This window comes from Podarcis vaucheri (assembly GCF_965113315.1).
Source record: "Podarcis vaucheri genome assembly, chromosome: 16".
In the NCBI taxonomy this organism is placed as follows: domain Eukaryota; kingdom Metazoa; phylum Chordata; class Lepidosauria; order Squamata; family Lacertidae; genus Podarcis; species Podarcis vaucheri.
The window spans coordinates 10,785,356-10,799,314 of NC_138754.1; the positions used below are offsets into that span (position 1 = coordinate 10,785,356).

Genomic DNA, 13,959 nt, shown 5'->3' on the forward strand with positions numbered 1-13,959 from the left:
ACCAGCTGTTGGCCAGTGTTCTCATTATTACAGTGTCTTTCCAACCAGCTACTACAGAGGGTAGGATGGTAAGCTGGACCATGCCATCTGCTTTGCTGAGAGACAAGCTCCCTTCCTTGTTGCAACAGTCATATTTTAGCTGCCATTCCATGAGGCTGCAGTAGCTAGATGAGAAGCTGCTCCATTGCCTCTGCTGAAAGTATTCTTACTTGAGTCTTCTCTGTGAATTGTGTCCATTCAGTCTGGCTGTGGTATGTAAATCATCTAAATAAAAATAATTTGTCCCCGCATTTTGTATGTTTTCCTCTTCCCTCCTCTCCTTGTTTTCCTTTTGTGCCATATCTTTTCATTTGCAAGCTGCAAATTAGCTAAAGAGATGGAGGAATAGCTCAGTCATTGAGATCAGCGGGTGGCAGGCTCCGTTAGGATCAGAGTTTTTAAAATATTTTCTTATTCTTTCCATCCTGCTGTCACCATTTGCGCCTCTGGGCACCTCCAGCGTGAAAATGCATCTATGTGGCGCTGTCCCCAAACTGCTTCCCCGTCAACTATTACAGGAGCATAAAGATGCCAGCTAAGCGGTAGAGCGGCATCACCCAGCCTCCGTGGCCAATATGGCGGCTTTCAAATTTTCGCCGGAAGTCTTGTCTGTCCCATTTCTTCATTCCTACCGCCTCTGGTGCTGCGCAGGCGAAGGTATACCTAGAGCGGCTCTCCCGATGCAGCTCCGCCCCCTTTCCTAGTTCTCCAAGCCAATGGGGGGGGGGGAGAGACCAAGGCGGTGCAACGAACCCTTCTGGCTCGCGCGCCGACCGCAAACCGGCAGGCAATTGGGTGGCACGCCTGAGCCAATAGGAGAGCGGAAGGGGTGGGGTTCCCCGCGGAGATGCGCGCGACGTTCGCGGTGCCGTCGCCGACTTGTAAACCGCCTCGCGACTCGCTCCGGCGCGTGCGCACTTTCCCATCCGCCCGCCGCTGCTCTCTAACGGCCGCTCCGCGTCTCCTCCGCCCCCTCCCCCCTCCGCTCCCATTGGCAGTTGGGGGATGTCGGGGGCCCGCGAGGTGGTGACGCTCCAGTTGGGCCACTACGCGGGGAGCGTCGGAGCCCACTGGTGGGGGCTTCAGGTAATGTCAGAGGAGGAAGCCTGTGATTGGGCAGGCTGTGCGCGCGCGGGCGGGCGGGCGGGGAAGGGGCGGGGCGGCCGTGTTTGCGCAGCTTCTCCGAGGGCGGTTGCTGTGAGGGCAAAAAATATTTGTTTACTTCACAAAATTTATACACCGCTTGACAGTAAAAAAACGAAAAAGAAAAGCCACCTCAAGCCATAAAACGATAAAAATCAAGAAAAAAACCACAACCCTACTGATAAAACAAAATTAAAATACTAAAACAGGTTAAAATCACCTCAGCTTTCTAAGCACCTGCATAGGCCTGTCTCAACAGGATTTTTTAATCTATTTTCTTAGTCCTGTTTGAAGGCACCTGCTTGATCTCAATAGGCAGAGAGTTCCAAAAGGGAGCTGCCGCCATCTTACAAATGTGGGGTGGGTATTGTGTGGCTCTGTGGCAGTGCTGGTTCCACCAGCAGAAAGGTCGAGTGGGCCGGTGTGGGGCAAAGTGAACTCATAGGTACAACATGTCCCAAATAGGAGATTTGTGGTTAGACTACATCGCAGGATAGTCGCATGAGCAAAATAAAATGAGGTTTGGGGGAAGCCTAGCTCATGTGGGTGGCGCTGTGGGTTAAACCACAGAGCCTAGGACTTGTCGATCAGAAGGTTGGCGGTTCGAATCCCCACGATGCGGTGAGCTCCTGTTGCTCGGTCCCTGCTCCTGCCAACCTAGCAGTTCGAAAGCACACCAGCACAAGTAGATAAGTAGGTACCGCTCTGGCGGAAAGGTAAATGGCATTTCCATGCGCTGTTCTGGTTCGCCAGAGGCAGCTTAGTCATGCTGGCCACATGACCCGGAAGCTGTATGCCGGCTCCCTTGGCCAATAAAGCAAGATGAGCGCCACAACCCCAGAGTCATCCGCAACTGGACCTAATGGTCAGGGGTCCTTACCTCACGTGGAGGTTGTGAGTAAAGTAGAAGCTTGGGGCTGGTTTCTCTCTCTGTTGAGCTTATTGTGAGAATAAAATAGGAGGGGTTTGTAGGCTAACATACCTCATTTTTTGCCTGTTCTGAGTCTCCCAACATTGGATGTCCCCAAGCATTTTGAAGAGAGGGAGGAAAGCTTTTCTCTAACCACTTTCTCCGTGTCATGCAGTATTGTATACATGTCTCCTCTTACCTTTGCTCTAAATTAAAAGCCCCAAATAATGTTGTCCAACAATATTTGAAGGATCACAGGCTCCCCGCCTGAGACTTACACCTCTACTTCAGCCAGTTCAAAGCATCTCTTACAAAATAAGTGGAGTAAATACTGTATACCACAGGGATCTCCAAGGAGTACTTGCTGGTTTAGAACTCTTTTTTCATGCATTTTCATAAATTTTGTTCCCCCTTCCCAGGAAGCTTCATTCTGCTTGGATCCTGCAACTGCACAATCAGATGAAGGGATTTGCCATGACGTCCTCTTTCGAGCGGGAAGAACTCTCCAGGGGCGAGAGACATACACACCCCGCCTCATCCTCATGGACCTCAAAGGTGGGTGATATACAGAATTGTGTAGTATAGTTTTTGGGAGAGTTTAGCCCAAACCCTCTTCTTCTTCATGTCATTTTCTGCATCCTGGAAGCCACATGTTGGAAGCAGGAAAACACAGACAGGCCACATTCCTTCAATGTACGTACATTTGTTTTTATTCAAAGCATTTAGACCCTGCTCTTCTGGTGAAGTGGCTTACAAATCAATAAAAGAATATAGTCCTGCCCTCGGGGTTACAACAGATAAATGGCATGACACACAAGAAAAAAAATGGATGGGGAGGGAAGAAGAAAAAGGAAATGAGCTCAGGCACAAATTCTTAAGACATTCCAGGTTAGTTATTGTAATCAGCTCGGGCGGAAGTGAGCCACATAGCTACAGGCCTTGGCAGTACTCCGAGAAATATCCTGGTGGCCCAGCCTTCCTGGAAATGCCAGACACTACCAACCTTTCAGGTTGGGACCTTGGCCTCTGAGGGTCTAGCCGAAATCTGCCCGCTGATTGTCACTCCTGTTGCAGCCGAGATCTTGCTGACACTTGCTGACACCGGTCTTGAAAGACCTGCATTGGCTCCCAGTACGTTTCCGAGCACAATTCAAAGTGTTGGTGCTGACCTTTAAAGCCCTAAACGGCCTCGGTCCAGTATACCTGAAGGAGCGACTCCACCCCCATCAGTCTGCCCGGACGCTGAGGTCCAGCGCCGAGGGCCTTCTGGCGGTTCCCTCACTGCGAGAAGCAAAGCTACAGGGAACCAGGCAGAGGGCCTTCTCGGTAGTGGCGCCCGCCCTGTGGAACACCCTTCCAGCAGATGTCAAGGCGATAAACAACTACCTGACATTCAGGAGACATCTTAAGGCAGCCCTGTTCAGGGAAGTTTTTAACGTGTGATATTTTATTGTATTTTTGGTTTTTATGGAAGCCGCCCAGAGTGGCTGGAGAGGCCCAGCCAGATGGGCGGGGTATAAATAATAAATTATTATTATTATTATTATTATTATTATTATTATTATTACTCCCAGAGCAGATGGTCCTGTGACAGTCCCTCACAAGGCAGGTACAACCAATCGTTTCTGTAAGCAATAATAATAATAATAATAATAATAATAATAATAATAATAATAATAATAATAAATTTTATTTATATCCCGCCCTCCCCAGCCGAAGCCGGGCTCAGGGCGGCTAACAACAATCAAATAATCAAAACAGTAAAATAGTTACACAATCTAAAAATATTTCATTGTAAAAATTAATTAAATCAAATTGAAGGCAACCAATTAAGCAAAATTCTGTGCAGGTTGCCAGAGGAGGGAGTCAGGCTGCGCCCTGACCAAAGGCCTGGCGGAACAACTCTGTCTTGCAGGCCCTGCGGAAAGATGTCAGGTCCCGCAGGGCCCTAGTCTCTTGTGACAGAGCATTCCACCAGATTGGAGCCGCAGCCGAGAAGGCCCTGGCTCTAGTTGAGGCCAGCTGAGAAGCAGCCCAGCCCATTTGATGAAAGCAGACAGCGAGTGGAAATTGCAGTTTCTGCCTACTTGTTGCTGTTGTTATTGCTGGTATTTATTTATTTTAGCCCACCCTTCCTGCAAGGAGATCAGGGGGCAATGTATGCAGTACCCACCCCTTTTATCCTTGTAACACCCTGTAAGGTTGGCTAGGTTCCAATAGAGAGCCACAAGACCAATAAATTTAGTGACTGGTCAGACTGGCTGGCTTTATTTATATATTTAAATAGTGTGTGTATACCACTTCACAGTCATCTCTAAGTGGTGTACTGGAAACACAATGCAATTAAACACCTGTCCCCACTGTATAAGTTTTTTAATCTCCCTGGGACCTGCCAGTTTTGCAAGAGAGAGTATCTGGTCTTGGGAGCTGCTGTCCTAGCTAATTTCCTTCCTAGACTGCGTAACATACCATACACTCAAAGCACATTACTCCCCCGCCAAATCACTCTGGGAACTAGTTTGGTAGTACTGAGAATTGTAGTACTAGGGGAAACTACAGTGCCCAGGATTATTTGTTGGAAAGCCGTTGCTTTAAATGTATGGTGTGTACCATGGTGTGTATTATGTATGGTGTGTATTATGTAGGCTGAGTGTTGGCCCTTAGAGCTCCCCTGGCATAAAGTAAAAGGAAATGCTTCAGTTCCTGTGGCCTCTCTTCTGATCTGGGATACTTGGTGTTCATGGTTATTATCTTGACAAGCAGCTTTCACAGCGACAGCGCTTTCTGTTTCTCTGCAGGGAGCCTGAGTTCTTTGAAGCAGGAGGGATGCCTGTATGCAGATGCAAAAACAAATACCCCTTTGACATGGTGAGTTCCTCCCCACCCCTGAAAAAAACACGTATAAACAACTACTCTGTGCACAGCATAATCAGATCTATAGGATGGCTTACTAATGATTGTAGGGAAAACCTAATAACAGCTTTCAATGCATTATTGATGCACAGAGGTGAGGATTGTATAGTATACAAAATGGACTCCTGGTGTTTCTGATTTCAACTTTTAAAAAATGTTTCAAGTCCCTATGGTTGTAGACAGGTTACTGCTACAATTTTGGAGGCTAGGAGATGTCAGGCTGGGCATGGTATTCTTTTCACAACAGTTCACTATGTTCCCCAACATTTCATGAACATCGAGACATTTTCTACAATATTGATGGGAAAGAAAAACTAACAAACCCGATGTTTCTGTGAGGGAAACATTATTCAACAAGTTAAAATTAACAGAAAATCTTGTTATTCATCATGTATAAAGAACCAAAACTTTACTAAGCACCATAGACAGATAAAAAATCTCATTCTCCCTGCCCACATGCATAATGACTAGATGCTGTGACAGAAAAGAAAAAAGTGGTGGGAACGGAAGAAGAAAGCTAGCAAACTCAGACACCAAGTCTTAGAAGTTTTAATCTGCCTAATTACAGTTGCTAGATTTGGCGCAGCAGTGGTGTGGCACTCTAGATCCTCTGTATTTTAAAGGCAGCAGGGGAGGGCAGTATTCTGCACTCCACATACACCCCTTCAATCTCTGCTGCAATTTGTGCAGAACCATGTGGTTAAAAGGCTCAATTTTTCAGGAAGGGAAATCTGACGACGCACCAAGAAGACCCATCCCCTGCGAACCCTTTCCTGCCAGACCTCAACAGGCGGGAGGTAAGATATCCTCTACCCCTGGAGCTTCACTGTTTCTTTTCCGCCCTTGAACCAGCGTTGTTAAGCCTGGCACTTTTGCTTTGGTGGAAATTCCTGTGTTGCTGGCAATCCTTCTTGGAATTAGTTGCTAACACTCGTCTTTCCAATGTCTGTTAAATGCCAAGGGCAGCTGGAGAAATAGCCCCTAGCTTAGATGGTTTTAAAAGAGTTAGACCAATTCACAGAGAAGTCTAATGACAGCTGTTGGTTTGAGGGGTGTATAGTAAGCTCCAGGTTTGTAAGCTGTCCACCAGCATCTGGAGGGCTAGAGGTTCGCTTCTCCTGAGTTACCAGCAGCTATATGGATCTCTTGATTCCTTTATGGCTAAATCACAGTCTCTGGTCAGAATGTCTCTCTCTCTTTTCAGGATAACAGACCACCCAGTGGCGGTTTTGCTCCAAGGACCCTTCCTGGTGGTAAAGATGTGTGTGTGCTCTGCATGCATGGCTTCCTGCAGGGGTAGAATGGGCAGATATGTTTTCAAAGGGTATTTTAAGGAGGCTTCTGATCCGTTCACAAGGTATTCCAAGTTTTGGCTTCATTTGCTAGCCAAATCCATTATTTGTGGTTGCCCTGGGTGCCTCTGGCAATTGCAGAAAACATAGGCTATGAAGGGGTGTTAATCCCTTTTGCTGGGCTGCTGCAGTAAGTCACACCTAGATGGCTATCACCGCCTACAAAATCCTGAATAGTAAGTGAAATAAATTGTGGTTCCTTTTCCCTTGGGGGTTGGATAAAAGAGAGGAGGTTTCTCCCCCATGGGCAGAACTTCTTCTGGAAGTGCTGGTGTGCTGACCTGATAACAGAGAAGTACTTGCCACTGGCGAGCAGGATGATAAATTGATAGAGCCATTTCCACCCAGCCAATGCCTGTGTTCTGAAGCCATTTTGGCACATAAGCAGTATATAAATTAATAGATGGTGGTGATAACCATTCTGCTTCCAGACAGACCTCCGCTCCGTGAGAGGCAGGACGAGACTTCAAAGAGCAGGACATGCTTCTGGTCGGATTTCCTCCGCACACACCTGCACCCTCGTAGCATAGTAACCATCTACCAGTACAATCACGATGGGTAAGGAATGTTTCTCAGCATTCTGGGCTACTTTTTCCCTGGGCGGGCCAGGAGATGCTGGCTAGAATATTGTCTGCCCTGCTTTGGAACGATGCTGCCACTTTTCTTTCAGGGATTCCAGCCGGCTGGAGACTTTTGGACAGGGGGAGAAGCTGCTACAAGAGGGCACATACCTTGAGGAGCTCGAAGACAGGCTCCACTTCTATGTGGAAGAGTGTGACTACCTGCAGGTGAGCATTTGCTGTAGTCTCTTGTTCGGCCCAGAAGGGTGGGTGGTGCCAGCTCACTTGAGAAACAGCAGTAAAGCAGGCCCTCGTGTCTAGTCCCAGAGCAGGGGTGGATAATCTATGGCCTTCTGTTGCTGGACTACAACTCCCATCATCCCTTGCTGGCTGGGGGCTGATGGGAGTTGGAGTCCAGCATTTGGAAGGCCATGGTTTCCACAGCTGTGCCATAGAGGCTGCACACTGGCCCGGTTTCCGGGGTTTTGTAGGTGGTTATTGCATTATAGATATTGGGCAAATAACAGTTACCTCCTTCAGCCTGGAACTTGAGCCGGGCGGCAGGGAGCAGATCCTCCTGAAGAAGCTGCTCAGGCCCTCGGCCATGACATCACTGCTCGTCCCCTTCTCTCCCTTTCCCGCCCCCCTCACACCAGCCAGGGAGAGGCCTGCAGGCTGAAACATCTGGTGCTTAGATGAAAGGCTGTGCCAGAAACCTCTGGTGCATCCTGCTATTCAGCACTGAGTAGTGCTGGTCAGTTAGGAGCAGAGATCCCTTTGTCTACTCTCTTTGTCTCGTGCTCCAGCTCACTAGCCTGCCTTCCACCCCTGGGATGAGGCAAGCTCACTGGAAAAGCAATAGAGCAGCCCATTTCAATAGCACTGCGTAATTCTTAGGCAAGCTGTGTCTGTGTCTTGGCCAGGATGTGGCACCACCCAGGTTTAACATGCTGAATGTCAGCAGCACCCAGGTTCCTGGGGCATTTGTCCCTTCAGCATGGGGAAGGCTGTGAAGCAGATGAGATTATATGTGGCACAGCCTGGGCTTGCAACAGTGTGCAGGCACCAACTCTTGAGTTGTCAGGTCACCCCAATTCTGGCTGCTGATCACAATGTATCTGCACACTTCCCTCCTTGCACAGGGATTCCAGGTTCTCTGTGACCTTCACAACGGATTTTCAGGGGTTGGGGCAAAGGTCACGGAGCTGCTTCAGGATGAGTATGCAGGGAAGGGAGTCCTGACATGGGGGCTGACGCCAGTGCTTAACGGAGCCGTAAGTATGCCCCCCTCTATGCAAACTCTTTGCTCTTTCCTCCCCTCCTGAAAAATGGTTAGGAATGAAAGCAGTTCAGAGATCTCCTCACTGAGAACAAGTGTTGTGTAGAGGATGGAGAGCTGGGCTTAAGCTGCGAAGATAAATGTAGCTGGACATATACTTACACCTGACTAAATATAATCAGACCTGATTGAATATAATTGTTTATAATGGAATATAATAAATATGATTAAATACATTCCAGGGATCATCCTAAGCATTTATTAGCTAGTTAATATTATATTCCTCTCACAGTAAAACTCTATAAAATAATATAAACTATCCCTCCTCCTGATATCCCTCATTCCCGCTTAACATAGTGGGATACTGTACTGAATTCCAGCTTTATTATACTGAATTGCTCCCAAAGTTTCCTGATCAAATCACTTTTAGCTTGGCTTATGGGCATTTTTCCATGGTCTAGCATAGAAGATTCTAGCCATCGTTATAAAGTACAATACCCCAAGACCAATATATAGATTTGATTTTCCTTTTCATGTGATTCAGTAAACACATCAATGCATCTAGTGGGAAAACAGTTCAAAAATATTTATTGAAGAACTTCATTAAAACATCAGAAACAGGATGAAAGGAAATGATAATTAAGTAACTTAGTTTTGACAACAAGCAGAATTCTTAATTAGTTGATGTCTAGAAAGATCTTAGATTAATCTATTAGCTCTTCTTCAAGATTGTGTAGTCAGTTCATTAATAAGATATTTAGGTAAAAGTTAATTAGTTACTCAAAGACCTACTTATTGGATATTTGAAGGCAGGAGAGAGAGATGCATAAGTGGTAGCCTTAGGACTCTTATTTCCTAATTCACTATGGGTTATAGCCTACTAATTTGTTCTCAGAGTAGACCTATTGAAACTAATGGCCCTAACTTAGTAATGCCCATTAATTTCAATGGGTGTATTCTGAATGACATTGGGTGCAACCCCATTTGATGAATGCTGAAACAAATCCTTTAGAAGTGCTAAGCGTATGGAGTTAGCACAGTTAGTCTGGAAATACCTGCACTTGGATCTAGAGCAAACTTTCATTAGAATGGGCTCTCTTTGTCTCACTGCCCAGTCCCCAATTGCAAACTGTTTCTCCCTTCCATATCCTGACCTCCCGAACTGTTTTGTTGGACTGCCTGTCCCATGTTCTGTAATTTGTCCTGTTGAAAATAAATAATCTCATTGTCAATTCCCCCCCCAACCCCACAAAAAGAAATTGCATAAAGACAGACTCACTGTTCCCACTTGCACCAAGTATGCACTGAGAGTTTTTGTGCAACACTACCCTTCTGGTGTGACTCCTTTTCTACCACCTTGCAGATTCCACAAAGGAATTTTTACAGGCTCATGAACACAGTCTTGGCAATGGTCCATCTTTCCAGCCACAGTTCGCTCTTCTGTCCCTTGTCACTATACGGAAGCCTGGGGCTCAGACCAGCGCCCCCCATCACACTCCCATACGTGCACTATGAGGTCAGTATTCCTGCAGGTGGACACCTGGGTATGCCTGCGCACACACACGGAGGATGGAGGAATACGAACTCCTTTGAGCTGTGCGTGAAGTTTGTGCATCCTGTATCACCTTCCCTCATTTCCCCTGGTCCTGCTTCTAAGGATCCTCAACTTCTTTTCCTTAGTTTCAAACTGGAATTTCAGCCGTCAGAATTGTCTTTTTGCAATGCACAGTGCACTAGACTCAAATAGCATCTGTTGGGAGCAGAAATCGGAACTTTGGGGAGGAGATATTCCTTGATATGACTGTGCCTTGATTTTATAACCCTCTGCAGGCAGCACTGGACTATCACACGAGTGCCATCCTCGCCACAGCCCTGGACACGGTCACTGTTCCCTACCGGCTCCAGACGTCAGCCATCTCCATGTCACATCTTGCTGAGGCCCTGAATTTCTCTGGGCGGAAGGTACTACATGATTCTCTTTGAACCCCTGCCATTTCCCTAGCCAACCCTTCAATCACTCAAAAGCATGGTTGGAAGTCGCAGGATTTCTAATGTAAAATGAGAACAGCTTCCATCAGGACCAGGAGTGTGCACTCAGTTACTAAGTGCCTTAAACGTTCCAGCACTAGTTTGTCTGGATTAGCTGTTATAGCTTATACCAGTTTGGACTATTGGACTTTCTGGCTCACTCAGTGTTGTCAACCCTGACTGGCAGCAGCTCTCCAGGGTTTCAGGCAGGGAGTCTTTCTCCAGCCCTACCTGGAGACGCCAGGGATGAAACCTGGCACCTTCTGCATACAAGGTCTTTTAAAATAGGAGTTTAAATGCATTAATAGTGACATATTTGGAAAGAGAATCCTCCCTGTGGGCCATCAGATACCGGCAGGGATGAAATTTCACCCCCATCAGAACTTCCTTTTGGGGAAATCTGCCAGATCATAGTTTTGCTTCATAATTAGGCCCCAATTTTGACCAGTCAGTGCACTGAAAGCAGTGAAACCAGTTTATTTCTTGTTTTGCTGTGTGTGCAAAAAAGCTTAATGGCTTTTAAAACTCACACTTTTTTTCCAAGTTGGGTTTTTCTTTCCTTTCCAAGCATCATCTGGCCCACTTGCTGGAGTCCCACTCTTGTGGCGCACCTTGGTTGCTTCTGGCATTTTTACTTGTTCTGGTACACAGCACTTTGTGGTGACCTGGGCTTTGGAGAAGTCAGTCCCTTCTGGTCCTACATCTGCTGGTGATCATTGTATGCCTCCTCTTCCAGGTAGCAGCTGCAGTAGCAGCTGTACCATTTCCTGTGGCACAAGAGCAGTCCCTTCCTGATGCTCTGTGCAACCAGCAGCCTGCCATGCCCTGGAGCCCACTGTCTTCCTGTGGCGAGCAAAGAGAGAGCCACTGCTTCGCTCAGTCTGTTGTGCTGAGAGGAATCGGCAAGGAGCACCAAGTCAGGTAAGAGGTTTGGGTGGGTGGGGGTTCTTCCTTCAGTGGTGGCAGGGGAGTGGCCTAGAGTGGGTTACTCCTCTCACTTTTTGCAGAGCTATGCAGATGACTTTAGTACAAACACACATACCTGCAGCCTTGACCCATTCCCCATTTTGCGTCTCTTGTAGCAATTCCTCTTCAGGCACTGAGCCAAAGTCTGTCCTCCACATGTGTGAGACTGGACAGGAGGTGTTGGCCCGCTACTTGTACACCGTCTCCCCCAGAACCTTGAGGTTGGTGAAACAGGGAAGGTGGGGGGTATAGGAAAGGTGGTGACCGGGCTTCTGTCCCTAATGCTTGTTTTGTGCTTGCGGAACAGCACATCACACTTACTTCGAGGCCCTTGCAAGCTGCTGGCTCCCTACCCCCAGTTCTTCTCTCCTCTCCTCAACAAGCATGGATTCCTCTTGGAGAAACCTTCAAGCGCTTCAGCAGGTAAGAAGCCTGGGCTCTGGATAATGCAGTAGGAGAAGCAGGTCTCACTCAGGTTAGAATGTGAAGTCTCAGGTTTGTGTTTGGCCCATTATAACTTTTATGGTGAGGGGTAATGAAAAGTGGGAATGTGGAGTTCTGCGAGGTAACGTGTTAGAAACCCACTTGAAACTATTTTGGCACTTTTACTGTGGCTGCACTCCTGACCCCACTTACTGCAGAAGTCAGCTCCACTGTACTCAGAAAGACTTGCTTCTACATAAACTGGGTCAGGGCTGCAATGTGGAAGTTCTGGGATGATGGGTAGGGGCCTAAGTATTTGTCCTCTCCTCCCAGTTCAGTAGAAGAGTTTTACAGACCGCGGCTCCCACTTTCAATTCCCAGCAGTTCCAGTTTAAAAAGGGACCATGGCCCATCACTGCCAGTTGGCATAGCTCAGGGCTCAGGAGCCTGTGGCCTTCCTGTTGCTGAACTGCAGCTCCCCTCATCCTTGACCATTTGCCCTACTGCCTGGGGCTGATGGGGGTTAGAGCCCGACAAGTTATTCAACCCTTTATACCCCTGTGCTTCTAATATGTGATTGATCCCTGATTGGTTGGGGCATGTGCATAGGACGAGTGTGGCCCTCCATGTGTTGGATGACAGCTCCCCCTCACCCCTTGGGGTTAGTCTGGAGGGCATGAGGCTGGGAAGGGCTTGCATAGATCATATGTGCAGCAAGTTTGGCAAGAAGCTAATTCAGTGACTAGCCAAGTACTTCCCGTTTAATGTTTTCCGTCACTTTCCCACCACTGTGTTGTAGAAACATTGATTCTCAATAGGCCAGCGTTGTCCCAGTGAAGCAAGGCTTGCTGGTATTATCTCTCTCTCCCTTTTGCACTAGCACAAGGCAAGAGTTGGGGGGGGGGGGCACCAGCCTCATTTGGAAGATGGGTTATGCTGCACCATTAACAAGGCTATGGGGGCAGTAGACACAAAGGTGCTCTGGCACTGCTGCAGTCAGAATGGGTTTTCTCAAATCCTTTCATTCTCTCCTACACAGCTGTTGAAAGTATTCCTGTCTTCGGAGCCCTCCAGTCCTTGGCTATCCTGCGTAAAACCCTTGGCAGTTTCTACGAAGAGCTGCGCCAAGTTGACGTCCGGCGATGGGCAAGCTTTTTCTCGGTTGGAGTTGAAATGGATGACTTTGAGGAAGCTCTGGAGCAGCTGAGGACACTGTCTCACTGTTACAAAGAGAGCGGGGGCTCAGCAGCAGATTCGGAGGATGAGACGGACTGAGTGTGTGCGTATTTTCTGCAGTGCCTTTGAACAGGAAAACATCTACTAGCCCTTGCACACATTTATAAAAACAATAAATCCCCTAATACAGTCTCCTCCTCCTCATGTCTTGTGCTACTACGGCTGTTAAGCTCAAGGTATTTTCAAAAAAGTCATCTGCATGACCTTCAAGATTCTGAAAGATTCTGTGCACAGAGGTAAGAAGGTGCTCTTCATCTTCTACAACAGGAATTACTTTTTATTCCTTAAAATACAACTGCCACAATAAATATTCACTCAGAAGCAGCACAAAGAGAGAATGTACATATTTTTCCTACTATTTAAAATATTTACACCAGCCATTATCCAATAACAAGTGCAGCCTACATGACTTCCATCACACAGCAGACCCTACTTTTTTATGGAAGGGGGAATCTTTTGAGGTGACTTCAAGTTTGATGCGGGAGGTGGGGGTCAGATGGAGTTCTTTGGAGCCATATGCAAACAAGATTGCCCAGCCATCTCCATTCCTCTTCAGTAGTACTGGCTCACGCTTTCAAAAGCCTTGCTCCTCCTGCTCTTCCTCAGAGAGGACTGGGTCTTTGTCAGAAAGCTGGTCAGTGTTGCTGGTGCTCATTCCATCTTCTTCGTCCTCTGAGCTGACATCACAAGCCGTGTGAAATAAAGTCATCAGTTCCCTGAACCGATGGGCGACCTGAGAGCAGAACAGGGTTGTAATGGAGGGAGACAAGGTGAAACAAGCAAATTGCCTCCGAAGCTAATCTAGTCTACAACTGATACTATTTCAATTTTTTTAGATGAAGGTAGGAAAGATAAGCAATGGCACACTTACCTTCTACTCTAAATCCACCACCAAACAAGAAATCTGTATTTCCTGGCTCGTAAAATAAACCCTGTATTCAAATACAGGATAATGTGCCACCAACGATTGGCCATGGGCATAAAGGGATCTCTGAATACTGCCAAGTGTCCAGCTAAGATTGAAACACAAGGCTCTCCCTGCTCAGTTAAACTTTCTTCTTTGAAAGTGTCCTTATCTGTAAACTGCATTTCATCCTGTCATTCAGGGCA

General features: G+C 47.2%; 2 protein-coding genes across 3 annotated transcripts in view; one reads left to right on the forward strand and one right to left on the reverse strand.

Annotated features, from left to right (window-relative positions):
* Nucleotides 1-865: 865 nt before the first annotated feature.
* Nucleotides 866-12,981, forward strand: MSTO1 (misato mitochondrial distribution and morphology regulator 1). Of its 2 annotated transcripts, none has more exons than XM_082202247.1 (14): nt 866-1,125; nt 2,512-2,647; nt 4,891-4,960; nt 5,727-5,802; nt 6,210-6,258; nt 6,789-6,915; nt 7,028-7,145; nt 8,060-8,191; nt 9,560-9,712; nt 10,027-10,158; nt 10,961-11,145; nt 11,307-11,411; nt 11,498-11,613; nt 12,653-12,981. In XM_082202247.1, exons 1-14 carry the CDS (start codon nt 1,045-1,047, stop codon nt 12,886-12,888), a joined length of 1,716 nt encoding a protein of 571 aa, XP_082058373.1. In that variant the 5' UTR covers nt 866-1,044; the 3' UTR covers nt 12,889-12,981. The 2 variants fall into 2 exon arrangements, with proteins under 2 accessions (XP_082058373.1, XP_082058374.1); XM_082202248.1 differs by lacking the exon at nt 866-1,125 and adding an exon at nt 1,239-1,542.
* Nucleotides 12,982-13,105: 124 nt separating this feature from the next.
* GON4L (gon-4 like) overlaps nt 13,106-13,959 on the reverse strand; it is a 45,190-nt gene continuing 44,336 nt past the window's right edge. The window contains exon 32 of the mRNA XM_082202688.1: nt 13,106-13,582. Coding sequence (XP_082058814.1) covers nt 13,424-13,582 — 159 coding nt within the window. The 3' untranslated portion in view covers nt 13,106-13,423. The remainder of the gene's footprint in view (nt 13,583-13,959) is intronic.